At 42.8% G+C, this 23,350-nt stretch overlaps 1 protein-coding gene across 1 annotated transcript in view; it reads left to right on the top strand.

Moving 5' to 3' along the window:
- LOC128330560 (semaphorin-6A-like) overlaps positions 1–22,944 on the top strand; it is a 30,590-nt gene extending 7,646 nt beyond the window's left edge. The window contains exons 5-15 of the mRNA XM_053263624.1: positions 1,208–1,309; positions 5,384–5,474; positions 6,480–6,599; positions 10,786–10,874; positions 11,924–12,141; positions 13,609–13,740; positions 19,150–19,305; positions 20,173–20,349; positions 21,143–21,283; positions 21,400–21,474; positions 22,887–22,944. Of these exons, the coding sequence (XP_053119599.1) occupies positions 1,208–1,309; positions 5,384–5,474; positions 6,480–6,599; positions 10,786–10,874; positions 11,924–12,141; positions 13,609–13,740; positions 19,150–19,305; positions 20,173–20,349; positions 21,143–21,283; positions 21,400–21,474; positions 22,887–22,944 (1,359 nt within the window). The remainder of the gene's footprint in view (positions 1–1,207; positions 1,310–5,383; positions 5,475–6,479; positions 6,600–10,785; positions 10,875–11,923; positions 12,142–13,608; positions 13,741–19,149; positions 19,306–20,172; positions 20,350–21,142; positions 21,284–21,399; positions 21,475–22,886) is intronic.
- The last annotated feature ends 406 nt before the right edge of the window (positions 22,945–23,350 follow it).

Genomic DNA, 23,350 nt, shown 5'->3' with positions numbered 1-23,350 from the left:
CATCATGGTCACTGCACTGTCAGCAGGGTGCCGTCCGTATTTCCAATGCATTGTTTTGAATCTTATTGATGCGCTTCAGCCCTATAGTGTGGTAAACGTGTTGCAGGAAAGTAGCTGTATTTTCCCATTTTTAGGAGGCTTTTTCCATAGTTTGTGCATTGCAACGTAGTGTAGTGTAGACAGTGGAGTGAGTAGGCGGGCGGACAGGGACGGAAGGAAGGAGGGAGGGAGGGAGAGGGACAAGCCTGTAGAGACGGGGACCCATGGAATTGGGGGGGGGGGGGTTCAGCCTCTGGAAAGAGCCCCACCTCCTGCCTGCCTGCCTCCCTCAATCCACATATTTAGAGAAGAGGCTAGAAAAGCAGCCTCTCTTCTAAGAGGTCTCTTAGATGGGCTTGGCAGCAGGGTATGCGTGTGTGCACTAAGGCTTTTGCACTGGGGCAAAAGAAGAACAAGATGAGGCCCCCATGTGAATCATTCACCAGCAAGCCTGCAAACTGTTCTCAGTGCCATGTGGTGTGGAGGTCTCATTCCGCATTTCAAGGATTTGTTAATATCTAAAGCCCCTCTCCATATATGATTGTTTTTTTTTTATTTTTTGCTCGGGTACTTGTGCAAATGCACAATCCCTTTCTGTTTCCTTAATATAGAGGCAATCAAGGGATTGCAGTTTGCACTATGCTGCTCCCCCTAGTGGTGGTTTTGTGCAAAAGTGCTCAGAGAATTTTTTTTTAAAAAAATCCTCACATCATCCCCACTCTGAGATCCCATTGGCCCGGAATGGAGGAGAAGGAGGGGGCAGTGAATGCGATTCCAGAGGAATATGGACAGTCCCTGCCTGGAAAACCCGCTGCAGTGGTGGACAATAAGAACAGTCACAACCACTTCACAATACATTAAGAAACACATTGAAAAATGCTGTGCTTGTGGTTTCCAGCCACTACCCAATACCACTGCACTTTGCAACACGTGAAGCAGTGCAATTCTTGTAATCTGGAAAAAGCCTATGTGTATCATAGCACTGATGGAAATAAATCACAGTTTGGTTTTTTAAAAAGTGCTGAAGGAAATCCCAGAGTACCTTGTTCGCAGTAGCCAGTTTCATACTCTTAGCAATGACATCGCCTTGCAAAAATATAAACAAGAACATTTGAAATGTACTTGCTGAAATCACCTTTTTCTTCCTGTCTTCCCCGTCACTCCGCAGAATGAGTGCCATAATTTTATTAAGGTTCTCCTAAGAAAAAATGACGAAACTTTACTTATATGTGGGACATATGCCGCAAATCCATATTGCAGATATTTTAAGGTATGTATTGAATTAGTAAGAAAGGATATGCACAATGAAAAAGCTTGCTACAAGTTATCATGATGGACTGAGATCCCCAAAGCTCGGCTCAGTGTATTGGTTAGCTGTTGTCTTTGATCTAGTTATCTTTTATGTTTTGTTGTTTGGGTGTTTGTCCCAGTGGGGATCCTGTAGAGAAAGGAAAAGGAGGAGGAGAAAAAATGGAGTTGCTTCTGAATAAAGCCTTAGTTAAATCAGCATAACGTTTCTTTGTCTTTGGGAAGCAGTTTTGAAATTAGCCAAAATGTTTTGACAACTTACAACAATCAAGCTTTAAAACAACGTGAACCAAGTACATAACAGATGGCAAACCCTGAATATAGATTATTAAATCGACAACTGATCCCTGAAACCATGTGATCCCCACCCCCCCACCCCAAGTTTCCAGGCTTGGCCAGGAAATCTGGTCATTGTCATAAGAACATAAGAACAGCCCTGCTGGATCAGGCTCAAGGCCCACCTAGTCCAGGATCCTGTTTTGCACAGTGGCCCACCAGATGCTGCTGGAAGCCACAGGCAGGAGTTGAGGGCGTGCCCTCTCTCCTGCCATTGCTCCCCTGCAACTGGTACTCAGAGGCACACCCTTGAGGCTGGAGGTGGCCCACAGCCCTCTGACTAGTAGCCATTGATAGACCTCTCCTCCATGAAGTCATCCAAATCCCTCTTAAAGCCATCCAGGTTGTTGGCCATCACCACATCCTGTGGCAGAGAGTTCCACAAGTGGATCACGCATTGTGTGAAAAAGTACTTCCGTTTGTTGGTCCTAGACCTCCTGGCAATCAATTTCATGGAGTGACCCCTGGTTCTAGTGTTGTGTGAGAGGGAAAAGAATCTCTCTCTCTCCACTTTCTCCACGCCATGCATGATTTTATAGACCTCTATCATGTCTCCCCGCAGTCGTCTTTTTTCTAAACTAAAAAGCCCCAGGTGCTGTAGTCTTGCCTCGTAAGAAAGATGCTATAGGCCCCTGATCATCTTGGTTGCCCTCTTCTGTACCTTCTCCAGTTCAACAATGTCCTTTTTAAGATGTGGTGACCAGAATTGTACGCAGTACTCCAAGTGTGGTCGCACCATAGTTTTGAATAAGGGCATTATAATGTTAGCCGTTTTATTTTCAATCCCCTTCCTAATGATCCCTAGCATGGAATTTGCCTTTTTCACAGCTGCCACACATTGAATAGACTCTTTCAACGAGCTCTCAACCACAACCCCAAGATCCCTTTCCTGGTCCGTCACCAACAGCTCAGATCCCATCAGCATATACTTGAAGTTGGGGTTTTTCGTCCCAATGTGCATCACTTTACACTTGCTAACATTGAACTGCATTTGCCATTTTGTCACCCACTTCCCCAGTTTGGAGAGATCCTTTTGGAGCTGCTCACAATCCGTTTTGGATTTCACTACCCGGAAGAGTTTGGTATCATCTGCAAATTCGGCCACATCGCTGCTTACCCCTGCTTCTAGATCATTTATGAATAAATTAAAAAGCACCGGTCCCAGTACAGATCCCTGGGGGACCCCACTTCTTACTTCCCTCCATTGTGAAAACTCTCCATTGATACCTACCCTCTGTTTTCTGTCTTTCAACCAGTTAGCAATCCACACATGTACTTGTCCCTTTATTCCATGACAGCTAAGTTTCCTCAGGAGTCTTTGATGAGGAACTTTGTCAAAAGCTTTTTGGAAGTCCAGGTAGACTATGTCAACTGGATCACCTTTATCCACATACTTGTTGACACTCTCAAAGAAGTCCAAAAGGTTGGTGAGGCAAGATTTACCTTTGCGGAAGCCATGCTGGCTCACTTCCAGCAGGGCCTGTTCTTCTAGGTGCTTTACAATTTTATCCTTGAGGATGCTTTCCATCAATTTGCCTGGAACGGACGTTAGGCTAACCGCCCTGTAATTTCCCGGATCGCCCCTGTATCCCTTTTTGAAAATCGGTGTTACATTTGCTACTCTCCAGTCCTCTGGTACAGAGCCCGATTTCAGGGATAAGTTAAATATTTTAGCAAGGAGGTCGGCAATTTCACATTTGAGTTCTTTGAGGACTCTTGGATGGATGCCATCCGGCCCTGGTGATTTGTTAGCTTTCAGTTTTTCCAGACAGTTTAGAACATCATCCCTTGTCACTTCTATCAGACTCAGCTCTCTAGCCTCCATCCCTAAAAAGCCTGGTTCAGGAACAGGTATATGCTCAGTATCCTCTGCCGTGAAGACAGATGCAAAGAACTCATTCAGTTTCTCTGCAACCTCCATATCCTCCTTAATAATCCCTTTCACTCCCTCATTGTCTAATGGCCCAACCACCTCCCTTGCAGGTTTCCTGCTTCTGATGTACTTAAAGAAGTTTTTGTTATTCCCCTTGATACTTTTGGCTAAATGTTCCTCAAACTCTCTTTTTGCCTCCCTTATTGTCACCTTGCATTTCTTTTGCCAGAGTTTGTGTTCCTTTCTGTTCTTTTCATTTGGACAGGCCTTCCAATTTCGGAAGGAAGTCTTCTTCCCTTTTATGGCTTCCTTGACGGTACCCGTTAGCCATGCTGGCATCCTCCTGGACTTAGTGGTACCTTTCCTCCTTTTGGGTATACAGTCTAACTGGGCTTTTAGTATTGTGGTTTTGAGTAAACACCATGCACTCTGGAGCTAAGTGACTCTCCTGATTTCCCCCCTCAGCTTTCTTTTCACCATACTCCTCATTTTTGAGAAGTTTCCTCTTTTGACATTTAAAATGTCTGTGTTTGACATCCTTGGTGATTCTCTCCCCGCATGTATGCTGAATCTAATGGCACTGTGGTCACTGTTCCCTAAAGGGTCGATGACACTGACATCACGCACCAGGTCCTGGGTGTCACTCAGAATTAGATCCAAGGTCGCCTTCTCTCTGGTCGGTTCCGTGACCAACTGTTCTAAGGCACAGTCATTTAGCGTATCTAGAAATTTGACCTCTTTGTCCTGACTTGAATGTGAATTTACCCAGTCTATGTGTGGGTAGTTGAAATCACCCATAATTACAGCCCTGCCTCTCCTTGATGCCTCCCTGATTTCCTCCTGCAACTCCCAGTCACTGTCGGCATTTTGATCCGGAGGGCGATAGCATGTCCCCAGTAGCACGATTCCTTTCCGGCCTTGTATAGTCACCCACAGGGTTTCTGTGGAGGACTCCAGTCCACCTAGGTTTTCTAGCTTGTTAGATTCTATCCCTTCTTTAACATACAGTGCTACCCCTCCTCCAAGGCGCCCCTCCCTGTCCTTCCTATAGAGTTTATACCCAGGGATAACAGTGTCCCACCGGTTCTCACTGTTCCACCATGTTTCTGTTATGCTCACTATGTCTTTTTCTGCATTAGCAACCAAGCACTCCAGCTCACCCATCTTGGCTCGGAGGCTTCTGTCAATGTATTGAATGTATTAACACCAGAAAGTAAAGCGTATCATCAGCTCGCCTGACATGAATTAAAACATTCTCCAAGCAGTTTCTTCCTTGAGAGGTCATAGATCAGAGCACATAATAAATAGTGAAAGATATCAGCAATTTCAGCAATACTGTATATACAGAAACATTACTCGAACATCCTCTTGCACTACTTTTCTAAAAACTGAATGGGCATAGTTTGAAACCATGAGGTCATAAATGCTAAAGAAATTGCTCTTTCAGCTCTGTTAAATTTGTATCCAGAACCATAAGATGTGTTAATAATAAGATAGGTAACAGAAGAGGATGTGGACATAGTCCATGTCCCAGGGAAGTCTACACCCTGTCTTTAACACTTCTTTGAAACTGGAGTGGATTGTAACCTCATTTGAGAACAAAAAAATTATAAACGCTTTGTGTTCAGTATTCTGCAACTCCATATTCTGGGTCATCTTAGGGAGTTGGTGATTTTGCAATAGTCTAAATACACACCAAGAACTATTGAAAAGTAAAAAGAAACAGAAGAAAGAATTTTGTTGGCTACTCAAAAGTTACTGTCATCAGTGGTCAGGTTACAGGAAGTCAGTGAAGTTTCTTAAGAGCTTCCATCTTGTTATTTTCAGATGAACAGTCTGGAACCTGAAGGAGAACCAATCAAAGGACATGGCAGGTGTCCTTATAATTATAAGGATGGCAATATTGCATTGTTCTCAGGTAATTAAAAAATTACAGGCTCATTTAAAGTTTGGCTTACAATAGTAAAGTTATTCTGACACCCAGAAGGTGGTACAGAGAATGATCCTGGAGATAATTATTTGTTGTGATGTCACATTGCTTTTAATTAAATAACTGCCCTGAGCCCTCTTCAAGCAGGGTGGTATAGAAATCAAATGAATGAATGAACTTTAAGCAAAACAAAACAAAAACCCTTGGTTATTTGCAGTTGATTTTAAAAAAACCTTCCTCTTCTTCCTCTTTGTTCTAATACCTATCAATCGTGCCTTTCACTATGGAAGGGAAATGGACCCCACCCCGGAAACCAAAATTGTGGCTCCTGCTGTTAGAAGAGAGATTTACTCCCTATATTTCGCTCGTCTCTTGGTTAGGTATTTTGCCAGACACCTGTATCAAGTTTCAAACATTTCAGTGCTAGCAAAAGCTTTGGGGTGTAGTCATCTGCCTAGACTAGCAGGCCACCCCCCTTTTCATACCCTTGAGTAAACAACTTTTGCACCTGCGCATCGTATACAAGCTGGAGTTTTACATTAACCCCAAAGGTTCTGATTTGCCTACAAGTGTTATATTTCCCATTTACACTCTCAATATATCTGGCTTGCAGCCTTGGTTTCCCCTCCCCATTGAGACATTCCTTTAAGCAGTGCCATCATAAAATATCCTCAAGGCGTGGGGTTAACTACCAACAGCTGCAAGCTTCATTGATAAAGCGTGCATCATAGTGAGCTAAGTGATGTGCAAATCAACTGTGCTTTTTGGCTTTTGAGAGCTATTGTGAATACTATTCCAACACTGCATACTTGAGAGACTTCCCAACTATGAGAATATAAGAAATACCAAATTCTGTAATCTTTATGAGATTGATACATTTTTCATTCCTACGTTCAAATAGTTTGCTTGAATAATTTCCACCAGTTTTGTTGAATGAAGAGGAAAGCAGTAGTATGCTTTTTCTTTTCCTCTCTTTCCACTCCTACCACAAAGATGGAGATCTGTATTCTGCCACTGCGTCAGACTTCATGGGACTAGATGCAGTCATTTACCGGAGCCTTGGAGACAGACCACGCCTGCGAACAGTAAAACAGGATTCAAGATGGTTGGAAAGTGAGTAATAGGCCTGTGCATATATGGATCAAAACTTGAAAAATTGCATTGCAGGCCTGACCCAACCTGGAGGCAACAGTTTCCCCTGCTCATTCACTTGCACACAGAGAAGTTTCTTTGCAGAGCTGGGATGGTGTACCTAAGGGGTCAGGAGCAGGGTGCAGTTCCATTAACATCATAGGCAGTGTGTGGGAAGCTGTGCACAGAACAGTGGGGCATGTAGCGCTTCCCAGAGATTTCTCCATAGAAATTAATGCGATGAACTTCCTCTGTGAGCAATTAAAAAAAAATTCCCTGCAAAGCGTTCTAAATTAGCTTATAATTTTTTGTACATGTGTATTCTTGCAATGCTACTTGGGAACTGTAGTGTGAGGGCAAGTAGAACGCAGTGTGTGGCCTAAAGAACTGCACAGCCTCCTCTTGCTTCACATGTCCTCAGCCCTGGGTTGGCTTTGGCAGCCTGGAGAATGAGATATTACCAACTCCAGCAATGTTGGCTGCACTCTGACCCACCCCTAGAGCGGTCAGGTGCCTGTTTCAGTGGCATGCATCCTCCAGTCTCTCCAGTCTCCCTTCCATGTGGGAGGAGAACTTGATTTTGTTAAGTAACAGCATAGGATCTGATAGAAGCAGGAGTTGCTTTAAAAGGGGGTTACACAAATTCATGTCTATCAACGGTCTATCATGTCTATCAGGTCTATCAATGGCTACTAGTCTGTTGGCTATAACCTATCTGCCACCTTCAGCCTCAGAGGCAAGATGTCTCTAAATACCAGTTGCGGGGAGCAACAGCAAGAAAGAGGCCATGCCTTCACCTCTTGCCTGTGGGCTTCTCAGAGGTATCTGGTGGGCCACTGTGGGAAACAGGATGCTGGACTAGATAGGCTTTGGGGCTGATCCAGCAGGATTGTATTTATGTTCTTAGGCAGGTCAGGGACCACCCTTCCATGAGGCGAGTTGAGGCAGTCAATTCAGGCAGCGGATTATTGGGGTGACAGCACGGTAGCAAGATGCCCCCCATCCCCTGACAAAGAAAAATAGAGGGGGGAGGATGTGTGGAAGGGGGACAACATATGAGGCCCAGCCTCAGATGCACAGAAGTCTTGAGTCACCACTGAGCAGGTGGTGGGGCAGTATCTGAAGATGGGTTTGGAAAATCATACCCCCTCACCCCACTCACTGAGCACCATGGAGATACTAAGAATGGACTAAAAGGCAGCTATCAGAAAGAAAGAATAGAACTCTCAGCACAGTCAAGTAAGGTATTAAAGTAAGGAAGTTCTAAGCATGTGCTAACAGGAGCCTTGCCAGCCTGGTCTGAAGAATGGAGACTGCAGAGGTGCAAACATGTGATATTGGCTCAAGAATACTCCTGCTCAATGGGAAAGAGTCATCTTTCAAAATGGTGATTCTCTTATATTTAGCAGTGGGAGAGCAACTGGTCCTATTCAACCCCAGCACATCATTCCTCAGGTGGCTGTTGCTGGCATTTACCTTGTATTTCTTTTTAGAGTTTAAGCCTTTTGGGGACAAGGAAAATCCCCCCCCCCGTAAACCATTCTGAGAACCTTTTCTGTTGAAAAGCAATATAGACAACAACAATATAATAAATAAATAAATAAATAAATCTAATTATGAGTAGGTAAGATTCCTTGATTCAATAAAAACAAATACTAGCAGAGGAAATTAGTATTCTGACCCTTCATTTTGAACATCCAAGGAGGTCCATCTGCATTTGCCACCAGCTTATCTGTTGGCTAATCTGAGAAAGGCACTCTGTTGCCTCACAAAGGCTTTGGAATGCACTTCCTGCAGAACTAAGAGCCTCCCCAACTCTGACACCTTTCTTAAGGACTGTCAAGACACATTTATTCATCCAAGCTTTTAATTAGATATGTAGAATCTGTCTACAGCAATTAGACAGCAATTAGGAATTGTTTTACATTGCTGTAATGTTTAACATTTTAATGTTTTGATTCTTGTTTTATTTTTGTTGTTTTATTGTAAGCCACCCAGAGCCGTGAGTTTGGAGTGGTATATAAAAAGGATGAATGAATGAATGAATGAATGACTAAATAAATAAATAAATAAAACATCACCAACATCACAACTCCAGGCAGTTTTGTATGATATTGATAATCTATATCCATTTCAAACTGGTTTAGAGCAAGCTAAGGGGTGGAGACAGCCTTGATTGGACTGATGGATGATCTCTACCAAGGAATGGACAGAGGGAGTGTGACTCTCTTGGTTCTTTTGGACCTTTCTGCGACTTTTGATACTATCGACCATGGTATCCTTCTGGATCGCTTGGGGGATTTGGGAATAAGTGGCACTGCTTTGCAGTGGTTCCATTCCTATCTTTCTGGTAAATTCCAGATGGTGTTGCTTGGAGATAGTTGCTTTCTGAAATGAGAGCTATTGTATGGTGCCCCTCAGGGCTCCCTCCTATCTCCGATGCTTTTTAACATCTACATGAAACGTCTGGGTGAGATCATCAGGAGATTTGGAGCAGGGTGTTATCAATATGCTAATGACACCCAAATCTATTTCTCCATGACATCATCATCAGGAAATGGCATAGCCCCTTTAAATGCCTGTCTACAAACAGTAATGAACTGGATGAGGGATAATAAATTGAAGCTGAATCCAAGCAATACAGAAGTAGTCATGGTAAGGAGTCATACTTTGAGAGATGTGATAGATCTTTCTGTTCTGGATGGGGTTGCACTCCCTGCAAGGAACAGGTCCATAGCTTGGGAGTGCTTCTGCTCCCAGGCCTCTCTCTGGTTTCTTAGGTTGAGCCTATGGCCAAGAGCGCTTTCTATGAACTTTGGTTGATATGACAGCTGCGTCCATTCCTTGAAGATAATGATCTCAGAACTGTTGTGCACTCTCTGGTAATCTCTAGGCTTGACTACCTCAATGAGCTCTATGTGGGGCTGCCTTTGTATGTGGTTCAGAAACTTCAGTTGGCTCAAAATGCAGCAGCTAGACTGGTTTCCGGGGTGTCTTAGAGAGACCATATTAAGCCTCTTTTAAAGCAATTGCATTGGATGCCAATAGGTTTCCAGACAAAATACAAAGTGCTGGTAATTACCTTTAAAGCCCTAAATGGCTTAGGACCGGGTTACCTGGGCGAGCGCCTTCTTCTGCATGATCTCCACCGCACATTAAGATCATCATGAGAGGTCTGTCTCCGTATACCACCAGCTTGTCTGGCAGTGACTGGGGAATGGGCCTTCTCTATTGTTGCTCCTGAGCTATGGAATGCACTCCCTATAGATATTCATGGTTCAACATCTTTACCAGCCCACAAAAGAGCCCTTATGACACATTTTTTAAGCCAGGCTTTTAGTAATCTCTGAATGTTTTAATTTTCCAATTGGTTTTTTTTAAATAGTTAGTTTTATTTTGCTTTTGTTGTGTTTGTTTTTGTGAACCACCTAGAGTCTTTGGAGTCAGGCAGTATATAAATTAAATAAACAAACAAACAATATTTTGTAGTTAACATTGTTTCCATTGTGTGTGACTGATTAGCCTGATTTTCCTGTTGCACAAAAATAGCTCTTCCCACATAAATGGAAATTAAAATTTATCCCAAATGTATGTTGTGCTGAGATCATATTCTTTGCTTATTTTGCTTTATAATTTTATTTATTTATTAGAAACATTTAATATACCACCCACTCCAAAGACTCCGGGAGGTGTACAAAACATGCAAAACAAGACAACATTAAAAATTACATTCTAAATTAAGAATTAAATAACTAACAAAAAAGAAAAAATCAAATAGGTAAAATACAGGGCAAAAGCCTGGCAAAAAAAGAAAAGTCTTCAATAGAGATTTGAAAATCAATAAGGAAGGGGCTAAATTAATCTGAAGGGGGAAAGAGTTCCAAAGAAGTGGGGCAGAAACCAAAAAGGCCCTTTCACGCATCCTAGCGCCCTGAACCTCTCAGAATCAGGGACTGACAAAAGGGCCATCTGAGATGATCTAACCGGACAGGATGTAACTGGATGGGAGAGGCAGGTCTGTAGATACAGGCGCCAAGCCCCACAAGGCTTTGAAGGTCAAAACCAGGGCCTTAAATTAAACTTGGAAGCGAATAGGTAAATTTTTGCCCATATATGTTATTTTTCTGTTTTGTGCGTGCATTATTAGAAGATTTTGTTTTATTTGCAGAACCTTATTTTGTCCATGCAGTGGAACTTCATGACTATATCTACTTCTTCTTTAGAGAAGTATCAGTGGAGCACCTGAGTGTCGGAAAGGTAGGGGTTAAAAAATCTCTTTTGCGTAGGGGTGTGCATGGAACCAGTTTGGCCAGTTCACTTCAAATTCATACTGAATTCGAACTGACCCGTCCTAGTCCCTTTCTGGGTCTGGCCGGGCCAACGAACTGGGCCAAACTGGTTCACAGTCTGCTTTGGGGGATTTCCTATATGGAATCCATTAATCCAGTCCGTGGTTTGAGGGAATCAATATAGAGGGATTCCCTATATGTAATCCTTTGTGCATACGTGGAGGCCACAGCTGCCCTGGACTAGTCTTCAGGACTGTATGTGGGGGGTTTGGAGGAGTCCTTGCTGCCACCAATGATGTCTCTGCCGCCACCAATATCTCCTTTCATGTCTTATGGGATAAGGGTGTAAGGGTTGAACACACACTTCAGCTAATATGGGTATGAATGTATGAAATACCACAACAGGGTGATATTTCATAGCACACAGTGCAAAAGCTGAACTTCTTGTTAGAGAGCTCAGGAGGGGAGATTTCTTTATCTGCCCAGCTACAGCAGAAGTGTACAGGTAAGGGAGCACTGCTAATGGATATTGTCTAGAGACATGGAGTTAAAGTTCTAAATAAAGTAGTTTATTTAGGAAATCCATCATGGAGATAGATAAGACCTAAATGCCTGGTTGCTAGCTTCATACAGGAAGTGGGCGGGGGGAGGGCGAAGAAGGGATTCTGCCTCTCAGGTGAAACAGAATGAAACCTGAGACTATCAGTTTAACCAAGGGGAATCAGAGTAGAGAAAGCTTTGATAGAGAGGGAATGCCCTTACTGGCTATCTCTAATGCCCCTAGTGGTCAATAGGGTTCCTGGTGCTAAATGCTGTTTAGGAGTTGTATCTCCAACACTTCTCATTGTTGGTTGTTACAGATGATAGACATCAAGGATCAAGTTATGCACCTTGCACTGTCATTTCTGCCTTTTCTGAAGAAAAAAGAGAGAACTCAATTCAAGTCTTCTTGTAGGGAATTGTTTCTCTTACTTTGTCCCCCACCCCCACCTTCTAATCCCACTTCTCTCATGGTAGGTGATTGTATCCAGAGTCGCCCGAGTTTGCAAGAATGACATGGGTGGAACTATGGCCGTGCTTGAAAACGAATGGACTTCCTTCCTGAAGGCTCGACTGGAATGTTCAGTTCCTGGTGACTCACCCTTCCACTTTGACATGCTACACTCAGTTACAGACGTGGTCAGTCTTGATGGCATGGATGTGGTTTTAGCAACCTTCTCCACCCCTGCTAACAGGTACCTTCTTCAGGAGCCTCTCCTCTCATATTTTACCAATTAAAATTTGTGTGCTGCTGACATAACAGTAATGCAATCAACAAGAGAAAAGTCTAACATGAATTGTTCTTAAATTGCTACATTTGTATAAAGTGCAATTATGTACTAAATCACATGGGTGAACAAATATGCACTAAAAGCATGGTCAGTGGGAATTTTGCCTGTATTTGTTCAACCGCATGACTTCAGAATACACATTAAATCTTGTTGTGGTAATCAGTTGTGTAGGGAAATAGGCACCTGTGATTCTATCCTTTGGCATGCAAGACTTTCTTTCCTTGATCCCATTGGGAATGTTTACATCTCCCTGCACCTAGCGGAAGCATCTATTATTTTCTCTGTTAAATCTGTTTCTCTGTTTTCTATTTAATGCTTCTGCTAGGCTGAAAGGATTTGGGAACTTAGGAAGCTGCCTTATACTGAGTCAGACCCTTGGTCCATCTAGCTCAGTACTGTCTTCATGTTTTCAGGCAGGATTCTTACCCAACCCTACCTGGAGATGCCAGGGAGTGAAGCTGAGACCTTCTGCATGCAAAGAGATGCTTGACCACTGAACTATGGCTCTACCCCCTAAGGGGAATATCTGATGGCAGAAAGTGTTCATATGTTGCCCCTCATCCAAATGCTTCCCAGAGGCATCTGTTGGGCTGCTTTGCTGGGCCAATATGCAAAACAGAATGATGGACTAGATGGGTCTTGGGCCTGATCCAGCAGGGCTGTTCTTATGTTCTTATGATAAATCAAGGCAAACCCTACCTAGGAAATGGGAGAATTCAATATACTACACTGGGTGCATTCTCATTTTGCTACACTATGTTAGATTAAAAACATAGCAGGAGCTACGGAGCTTGAACATCTGTCAAGTCCCCGCTGGGTAGGATGATTTTCCTGCCTACCTCATTCAGAAGCTCTGGACCAAATCTGGGTCAGGCATATTAGTCCTACCCAGCTGGGGCTAGAAAGATGTCCTGCTGGATCAGGCCCAAGCCTTATCTTGTCCAGCATCTTGTTTCACACAGTGGCCCATCAGATGCCTCTGAGAAACCCACAGTTAGAGATGAGGGCATGCCCTGTCTCCTGCTATTGCTCCCCTGCTCTCCCACATAATTACTTCTCCCTCCTCTTCTCTACTAGTTTGTACCACACAACCAAAAATTGGGAGCGCACAGAGCTCCCAAACCTGGGTAGGACACTTGTCCTACCCAGTTTTCGGTTGTGTGAACAGCCCCTATTTCTTCATCTTTTGGAAGCAAGCAGTACTGAAAAGAACTAGTCACCCATTGGTGCATTTCTTATGGCTGTGTAGCTGCATAGAGACTTCCCCTTCAAATTTCCCTTTCCCTTCAAATTTCTTCTGTGCAGTTCTTAGACAATAATGTATGCTAAACTTCAGAATGAGTAATTGTTCCTGGAAATGTTGCATTGCAGTATCCCCGGTTCTGCTGTCTGCGCTTTTGATATGGCTACAGTTGATCAAACATTTGCTGGTCAATTCAAAGAACAAAAGTCTTCAGTTTCAATATGGACAGCAGTTCCTGTCTATGAAGTGCCCACACCCAGGTACTTTCTGATATGCTAAGTGTGCGTCAGTGGAGGAGCTGGATAGTTCTTATAGCAATGAGAGCTTAATTATGCATTGTACATGTTCATTAAGAGCTGGGTAAGATACAGAGGCAAATGCAGAAGAGGTGGAAATGTAATCCTAGGGTTGGAACCAATTTTCTCCAAAGTGAAATTCAGAAGAGAATGTCAGGGTTCTTCCTAGGAGAAACTGAATTCACTGAGAATGTCAAGATTACTCACAAGGAGAAATTTTGGATAAATTTCATTGCTGGTTTCTTCACATCTGTCAATTTTCCCCTTGAAAATGGGTTTGCTCAGACAAGAGTGAAAAACTTGGTCAACTAGTCTGCACCGTTCTTTCCTACGGAAGATATTCTAGTGGCACAAGAGAGCCATGCACAAATGTAGGAGTAATTTTCTGGCCATCTTGTGAACTCAGGTATATTTAGGGGAAAGGGAACTTAAACCCTGGCAATCATCACCTCAGGAAAAGGCCTGGGTAAGAAAAAAACATGACTTGAGATCCATGCGCCTTATCCATGCACCTTTGAGTAATCAGGAACAAATGTCCCTAGGCTGCCAGTGTCCAGAGGCTGACCAGGGACCACCCAGCGTCTCCTCTCCCCCCAGGACATCCCCTTACCCCTGCACCCTGACACCCAACTGGCGAACTAAATGCTTGTCAACTGTGAGAAGGAGATTGGTGGCACTTCTGCACCCAGGGCTGGTCATGTCCCTTCCATCGATGTTAGAACCATATCAGCACATGGGGCATTGCTGGCATTGAGCACAGAATGGAAGTGCCACTGATTGGTCCCTTCCAAACTGGCAAGATGAGTACCCAAGCAGGAAACTAAGCACTCATTTCACTGGCTAGGAGGAGACACCAACTGACAATGCTTCCATGCCCAATGCTGGCCACATCCCATGTGCTCTTGATGTCAACGGAGGAGGCATGGCTGCCCAGTGGGGGCTGCTATGAAGGTAGTTGATGGGAGGGGCTGCTTTGGACTTTCTCACTCTCCTAATGACGTATGTCCCCATAATGGCCTATGTAATGACTTACGTCCCAGTGTGACTTAGTATTCAAAATATATGTTATTTTTGTTTTGCTGGCTGAAGAACATGCAATGGTAGGGACTCTACTTTTCTACAGAAGACAGTGCAAGCAACTGGAAGGGTTCTGCTTTGGTGGGGGGTAACAGGTAGGGGGAAAGTATCAAGTTCACTAGCCCTGCCGTCTATCAGAGTTAGCCCATTGTTATCTTTCACTTCCTGCGGACCAAACAAAGTGAGTCTCACAATATATCCAGCTTTTCACAGTAAACCCTGCTTCACATTTATATGACAGAGGAAGTGAAGCAAGTGGACCATTGTAGGGGGAAGTGGAGAACCAGGGCTGACTTTGAAGTGTTTGATCCCAGTAATTTGCCAGAATTTTAGTTGTTTTCCATCAGTGCTATTTAAATTTGAAGATGGGGGCAGGGGGGCTTACTTCAGCCCAGACGCAATGTTTTTCTTGCTTAAACAGCTGCATCCATTTCTTGAGATGAATGACCTCAGAACAGTGGTACATATGCTGGTAACCTCCAGACTTGACTACTACAATGCGTTCTATGTGAGGCTGCCCTTGTATGTAGTCTGGAAAATTCATACAGAATGCAGCCATATTGGTTTCTGGGTCATCTTGAAGAGACCATATTACTCCTATACTAAAAGAGCTACACTGGCTACCAATAAGTTTCTGGGCAAAATACAAGGTGCTGGTTATAACCTATAAAGCCCTTATGCAATGTAGGCCTTGGGTATTTAAGAGAACGTCTCCTTCGCCGTGAGCCCCATTGTCCATTGAGATAATATGGAGAGGTCAGTCTGCATCTGCCACCTGTCCATTTGGCAGCTATGCGGGGATGGGTCTTCTCTGTTGCTGCCCTGAAATCCTAGAATGCACTCCCTGACAAGATGAGAGCCTCCCCATCTCTGACAACTTTTAAAAAATCCTTAAAGACTTAACTTTTCACCCAAGCTTTGTAATTTAATTGTGGTTTTAAATTGTTGTGAGGGGTTTTTTGATTTTTGTGTTTTAACTTTTTATGTTGTTGTGAGCCACCCAGAGATGGAAGTTTGGGGCGGCATACAAATTTCACAAACGAACAAACCTTGCAAAAAGTCACAATTTTTTAGGTAGCAGCATTCGGAACTCTTTTCTCGTGGCAGCTGTCTCATCTCCTGGCTTCCAGTTACATTTTGCTTCCTGGAATGGGCTAGAAAATTATTTGTGCCACAACGAATTGCCCCTGCATAATTAAGCAGCAGAAGGACCATGTGCTAGGTGGGGCAAGCTCATTCCTCATTATGTGTTTGAGTGGCAAATTGACTTGTTCATCTGGAGCAGTCTGGAGAAAGTCCTGAATGCACACAGTTGTTCATGTGTACACTCCATATTCAGTGATGTAAGGCTCCTGTTTCTATACAACTGATTGTATTTTGTTAACAGAACTGATTGTGTTTGACCATTTTTCCTGTGGGCTAAAAGGGAAGATAGGTCTGGAGGACCTAAACGTTTAGTCTCACTGTATCTCTACCTTGGTGTTGGCCAAGTCAAGGGGAGAACAAGTGAATTCATAGTTTTATTAATTTTAAATGTCATAACAGTATATCTCAACAGATATTCAACATATCTGGAGTGGTTTGTCTGCAGTTGCCACCGGCTCATCTGGTGGCTACTCAGGGATGGGCCTTCTCCGTTGCTGCCCCGAGGCTTTGGAATGCACTCCCTAGTGAAATAAGAGCCTCCCCATCTCTGACAGCTTTTAAAAAGGCAGTCAAGACGCATTTGTTCACTCAGGCTTTTAATTAGATATTGTTTTAATTGTGTTTTTAATAGTTTTAAAATTTTAAATTTCAATTGTTGTAATGTTTTAATCTTTTTATCTGTTTTTATTATTTTGTTGTAAACCACCCAGAGACTTGCATTTTGTGAGGTATATAGATGTAGGGATGTGCACGAATAACTTCGGCACCGGCGGGGGTAGTACTTTAAGGGCAGGGGAGGGTGTACTCACCCCTCCTGCTGCATTTCTCCCGCTAGCACTCTGTTATCTTTAAGCCCCTCGGGGTGGCAGCGTTCCTCCCTGCCGCCCCATTTCCCCCTTTGGCCGGAAGTGGCCAGAAGCAGCGAATGCAGGTGTGCCCATTGCATGCGCACGCCCATCTGCCATGCATGCACACGATGGGCACATGCGCACTCACTACTTCTGGCCACTTCCAGCTGATGGGGGAAAAGGGGCGGCAGGGAGGAACGCTGCCGCCCCGAGGGGCTTAAAGATAACAGAGCGCCAGCAGGGGGAATGTGGTGGGAGGGGTGAGTAACCCTCCCCCACCCTTAAATAACTACCCCCACCAGCGCTGAAACACCGAACCCGCCCCCCCAGCACCGAAACATTTCAGAGGCCTTTTTAATGGCCTCCAAAATGTTTCGGGCACATGCCTATATAAATGTTTTAAATAAATAAAAATAAAATAAATAACATGTACGCTGCCCCTTATTCATATTCACTCACCCTGGATATGTTGTGAGAACAAGTCCAGTGGAATAGGTCAGTGGAACAGGCCATTTGTTCCCCTACACTCAGTGGGGAGTGAAGCAAGTGTGCATCTCATCTCCGTGTCTAATGCTACTGGCTGTCTATATAGAGAGTAACATTGAAATGTAATGTAGGCACATTTAATACTACAGTACATGGGGAGGCCACTGGCAGGTGAAACTAACTAAAGAACCCATGCACTTTAGATCCTATCCTCCTTCAAACATTGCACCCCATTAGATATTTCACCTTTGCATGAACAGCCAGTGGTGTCAGAGATGGGGCAGGCATACTAGGGGGTGGAGAGACAAGGCACACGTTTACATCTTTTCCCACTCTCTGCCATGGATAGGGGAGCAATCAGAGGATCATCTTATCCAACCCTGTGAGGTCATTCACACAATCAAAAACTGTGTTCTACCTACGTTTGGAAACTGTGTGTGATCCCAGTTATTGGTTGTATGGGTGCAAAAATAGAGGGAAACCTTAGTAGAAGTGATTGTGTGGGAACAAGGTAGGAGGAAAAGCAACCCAGCTTCAACTTCTACTCAGGTTTTCCTCCTACCTTGCTTCTACAGAACAGAAAATTGGGAGCACCAAATTTCCCAAATCCAGGTAGAATTCAGCTTTATATTGTGTGGATGACCTCTGTGTCTTGTTAAACGACTGTGCATGTGCTTGCTTAAAGGTTAGGGTTTTCATACTTGGCAATGATAAAATGTTCTTGGGACCCACAACAAAGACAATTCTCTTTGGATTCACTATCAAGACTATTTTGAAGTGGCTTTATTTCACACTTTCAGAAAAACACTTAACCCTTGCAAATCATATGAAAGCATTGTCAATCCAAGAACTCACAAAAGTCAATCTGGAACATGCCTGTGGCAGAACCTTGACAAATTATCTATGTGAATGTTATTCTTCCTGTAGATGGATGAATTATGGATGCTTATTTCATAATCTGGGAAAGGTTTCATAATCTGTTTAGGAAACTGATGTGCTCTAATGGTCACAGATTAAGTATACCCAGGATACTCAGAACTCAACACTACTACTAATAATAATAATAATTACACACACACACCACCCCTCCAGTACAATACTGCTTGGAGTGGCTCCCAGCAGTAAAGGTATTATAAAGTTTAAGACAATGAAACAAATAAAACACAGCATAGAATAAAATCAGTTAAAACGAACTCAATTAAAAACAAATGAATAAAGATAAAATAAAATGTTAAAAGTCAATCAATTTATCATTAAATGATTTTAAATGCCACTCTAAACAGATGGTTTTTGAGGGTGTTTTGTTTTTTTAAACCCAGACGGAGGTAGCATAGCAAAGTTTTTCTGGGAGGGCATTCCACAGCCGAAGGACCACAACCGAGAAGGCCATGTCTCTTGTCCCTGCCAACCAAATCTCAGTCAATGGTGGGGCTGTGAGCACGGCTTGAGATGAACAAAATGCCCTGGCAGATGCATATCAGCAGATGTGGTCTGACAAATGTGGTCCCCAGCTCCACCTGTGTAGGAATTTAAAGGTCAAGACCAGAGTTTTGAATTGGACCCAGAAGTAAACTGGCATCCAGTGAAGCTATTGAAGAATAAGTGTGATCCTCGAAGACTGACTAGCAGAGGAAATCTAAGAGGGAATCTAAGAGTGCTGCAACTGGTGACATCAAGCATTTTTTCTGTTTATTCTACAAGGCCTATAGCATACTTTCAGCTAATGACAGAAGCTTAGGAAAAAACCAATACACAAAGATTATTTACACACAAGCAATTAAAAATTACATCTCCTTCCTCCCTCTCTTTTACTTAGGCCAGGATCTTGTGCTGGCTCTGCATCTCTTAAAGGGTACATATCCTCCAATGCATTTCCGCTAAACACTCTACTGTTTAGTAAAACACATACTCTCATGGATAAATCGGTACCATCAATTGCTTTCAAGCCATGGTTTCAGAGGACAGTCGGCAGGTAAATATTTCTGATACTTTTAATGTCTTCTTCCCTCCACCCCCAATCCTGTTTGCTGATTATCCTCTTCTAAGCCAAGTTGGGGTTTCCATCAAGGCAGGGACCTGGGAGGACCACAGACTTTGGACAGTTCCAAGGAGAAAAGGGCCAGGACCTTGGCTAGTTCCAAGCAGGAACCACAAGAACTGGGTCTAGTAACATAAGAGGGATAATGTTCCAATGGCTGCTTAGAACAGCTTGTAGTGGAAGTGCTGGCTTCGGTCCTCTGGTTCTTCTGGTGTGTACTTGTGAGGTTGTCCAGGATTTGGGTTGTAGGTATTGCAGAGACCGTATTTAACCTCTATAAGGAATTGAGCAAGAAGCCAACTTTAACTGAGAAACAAGAGTTTTATATTTACTAAAACATAGGCTAAGAAAACAATAAACAGACTAACAGTCTCTTATGCAGAGAAAGGGAGAATCTCTCAGTCTGAATTCAAGGCAGCAAGTGAAGAAGCAAACAAACCCAGACTCTACTGCGAAGGCAGTATATAGCTACATTCAGATACAGACAAGCATGCCCCATACACAGAACTAAGACAATGTCTGTTGCAAATCCCAACAGTAGGGTCTTCCTGAACTGTCCACTTCATCTCCCATTCTGGAGTGATGACACAAATAGACTCTGTTCTGGATATTTCAAAAGTTCCGTACTGTGTAGAAATACTGCGTAGAAACACTTTTCCTGTTTTAGTGGGAAATTATATTATGTATGTACACATACATTCTGCCTATAAGATTACTAAACACTTACCTATGAAGTGGAAGGAATGATAAAGCAAATGACAAGTGAATCCAGTGGTTAAAGATCTAATACTGTTATTCCAGAGACCGCCTGACAAAAATTATTGCAGATAGTACAGCTGGCCCAAGTCAAGATTATACTGTTGTTTTTGTTGGATCAGAGAAGGGAAAGATTATGAAGTTCTTGGCCATGACAAAAGGAAGTCACTTTCCAGATGGCAGCCTTTTCCTCGAAGAGATGAGTATTTATAATCCGGAAAAGTGTGTATTCTCTGTTTTGCTTTTTTGAACCTTAGTTCTGCATTCTCAACTGTAGTGCTACTTTCATGGGGGGAAACATGGGATGATGTTGTATTTTTTTCAGTTGGCCTATACATTTTAAAATGTATTTTATGGTAGGGAAGATATTAATTTTGTCATGAGAGAATGATTTATTTAAAGTTAGAACATCTCAACAGTTCATTCTCTCTCTCTCTCTCTCTCTCTCTCTCTCTCTCTCTCTCTCACACACACACACACACACACACACACACTGCACAGAGAACTTGTTCACAAGTGCCATCTTTCTTGTGTCACTGGAAGTAAACAAAATCCAAATAATGAAATCTAGGGTTAAGAAACATGATTTCTGAAAGACCTTCAAAAAAATATCGCACAGCATCAAACTCACCTTTCCATTAGAGCAACCTTAAACTTGCTTATAGTTGTGAAATTTCTGTCTGTATAACGGTCTGGGGAGGGGCTCCTCTGCTCTAAAGCACCACTGCTGCTGGCAAGGGAGGGAGGTACAGAGCTCGGCTCCCTTCCACTCCCAGCTTGCCTGCCCAAAAGATCAGCCAGGCTGCAAATGTAGAGTGGAAAATCACAGCCTGTCCCTTACGCAACTCAAGGCAGTATACAAATATTGACATTGTGGTTAGTAATGTCATAGAAAAACATAAATTTTCCTGATTTTATTCTGATTTAGAAATATATATTGTTATAATCAACCTGACCAAGAGTTATAATCAACTTGTTCAAGAATTATGGATTTGTTTATTTTTTGACAAATCAGGTGTAAATCGGAAGGGTTGGATGACACAAGAATTATAGCCATGGAGTTGGACAAGCAACGAGGTGCTCTTTATGTAGCATTTCCAAACTGTATCATAAGGGCTCCTCTGGGAAATTGTGAGCGTCACGGTGCATGCAAAAAGTAGGTATTGTTGACATGGTTTTTTTCTCTGTCATACCCTTTCTTAAAATGATACCAAGCAGAGAGAGTCCCTGAAAGGAATTCTGGAATAAATCATGTTTGTTTTCTCTATGAAGGGCCTGCATAGCTTCTCGAGACCCGTATTGTGGATGGGTGAATGAGTCATGTATGCATCTCTTACCTGGAGCTCCGTAAGTCATAATTAGCATTGAGGATCCTGTGATTTTTCCTAACACTAATGTTCAAATATGCTTCATTGAAAAGCTACAGGCATTAATGAATTTCATGATAAAAGATCGTGATACATATTCACTTTCTTCCCACTTGCATTCTCTCTGCTTCCACAATATGATCCTATGCAGATATCATTTCTGATTGCTAGAAATACATATTACATTCAGTACAGCACAAAAAAGTTACATTCCATTTTCAGCACACAAACAATGGCACCCCATGTCTAGAGCTAACTTGGCAAAGAGGCACCTTTTAATGTGGTGATTCTCTTTATTTAGCAGGGGGAGAGAAACTGGCCCTATCCACCCCCAGCACAGTACTTCCAGTGACTGTTGCTGGTATCTATCTTATGTTTCTTTTAGATTGTGAGCCCTTTGGGGCAGGGGCGTAACTACTATTAGGCAAGGGGAGGCAGCTGCCTGGGGGCCCCCATGCCTCGAGGGGCCCCCAAGAGGCAAGTCACATGACTATATATTGTGAAGTGTGTGTGTGTGTATCAGCGAGGGGCCCATTTTAAAATTTTGTCTCTCGGCCCACTCCAGCCTTGTTACGCCCCTGCTTTGGGGACAGGGATCCATCATATTTCTTTATTATTTCTCTGTGTAAACCACCCTGAGGCATTTTTGGAAGGGCGGTATAGAAATCGAATGAATGAATGAATGAATGAATGAATGAATAAATAAATAAATAATAGAGAGAGAACAATAAGAAATGTTTGGGCAGTACTTTTCCAAGTGCAACTTTACTCTGTTTCCTCACACTCTAACAGGCTTGCATTGTCTAGTGGGCTTGCATTGTCCTTTGCAGCACGGATCCAAACTCTCCCCTTATATACAGCAGGGTGCTAGTGTGATTTTCTTAGCAGCACCTGCTGGTTGGCTCTTGCTTTCTGTAAAGAACCACCATTCACCATAAGTGCATTAATCATGTTTATTATAATCTTGGTTCATGGAAAGCAAGAGCTGGCCAGCAGTGGGTGCTGGAAAATTGTGTGAGGATCCTGCTGTGCTTGTGGTCTGATCTTAGGTTGCATTAACTATAAAGGCCATTTAAATGTCACCTGGAAATAGCATGTGAGCAAAATTTGGCTCACTTCTCAGTGGTGTGGATGATTGACTGGCCTATTTGTATCTTTGGACTGTATATGTCTGAAGTGTTAATGTATCTATCTGATAGTAGTCAGATTTATAGAAAAATCTTCACAAATATTGTTTATCCAAAGAAGCAACTAGAGGGGGGAAAGTGTATTTGCATTATGCAAGTGTTAGAAGAATATCACATTTCTTTCACTTGCAGATTTTACGAACTATAAAGGGCAGAGCCTGTAAAATTCAGTAATTTACGCCATTTCATTTCTTTCTGTTTTTAGAGTAAAATTTGAGCAGGACATACTGAATGGCAATACAGATGGCCTGGAAGACTGCTAAAGTAGGCAATAGTGTTTTAACCTTTCATTTATTCTGACATTAGAGTTGAATGTTCCTAGTCTGGAATCAGTGAAGGAAATGATGGACAATCATTACAGTAGTGTAAAACAGCACTTAGAACAATGCAACTTAAAAAAGTGAGACAAGTATTCAAGGAAATTGGGTATATCAAGATATCTGTTTAAATGGCAAGTATGTTAGAATTAAAACCCAGGAGATTGAATTATAGCTCTTACCTAGATAGTAGCCCCATTCAGACTTTTAAAAATGCACCCACCTCATGGTTACAGTGTCAAAAGTGAGTAGGAAGTTTCGTCCCCTCCAATTGTCCCACTCATGGTTAAGGCACCATTTGTGTGAAGAGGGTCATGGCATAACCATGATGGCCAGTACTTCCATCCTAAGA

This window comes from Hemicordylus capensis, chromosome 6, assembly GCF_027244095.1.
Source record: "Hemicordylus capensis ecotype Gifberg chromosome 6, rHemCap1.1.pri, whole genome shotgun sequence".
NCBI lineage: Eukaryota > Metazoa > Chordata > Lepidosauria > Squamata > Cordylidae > Hemicordylus > Hemicordylus capensis.
The sequence above is the reverse complement of the archived record's forward strand: the minus strand, read 5'-3'. Positions and strand labels throughout refer to the sequence as shown.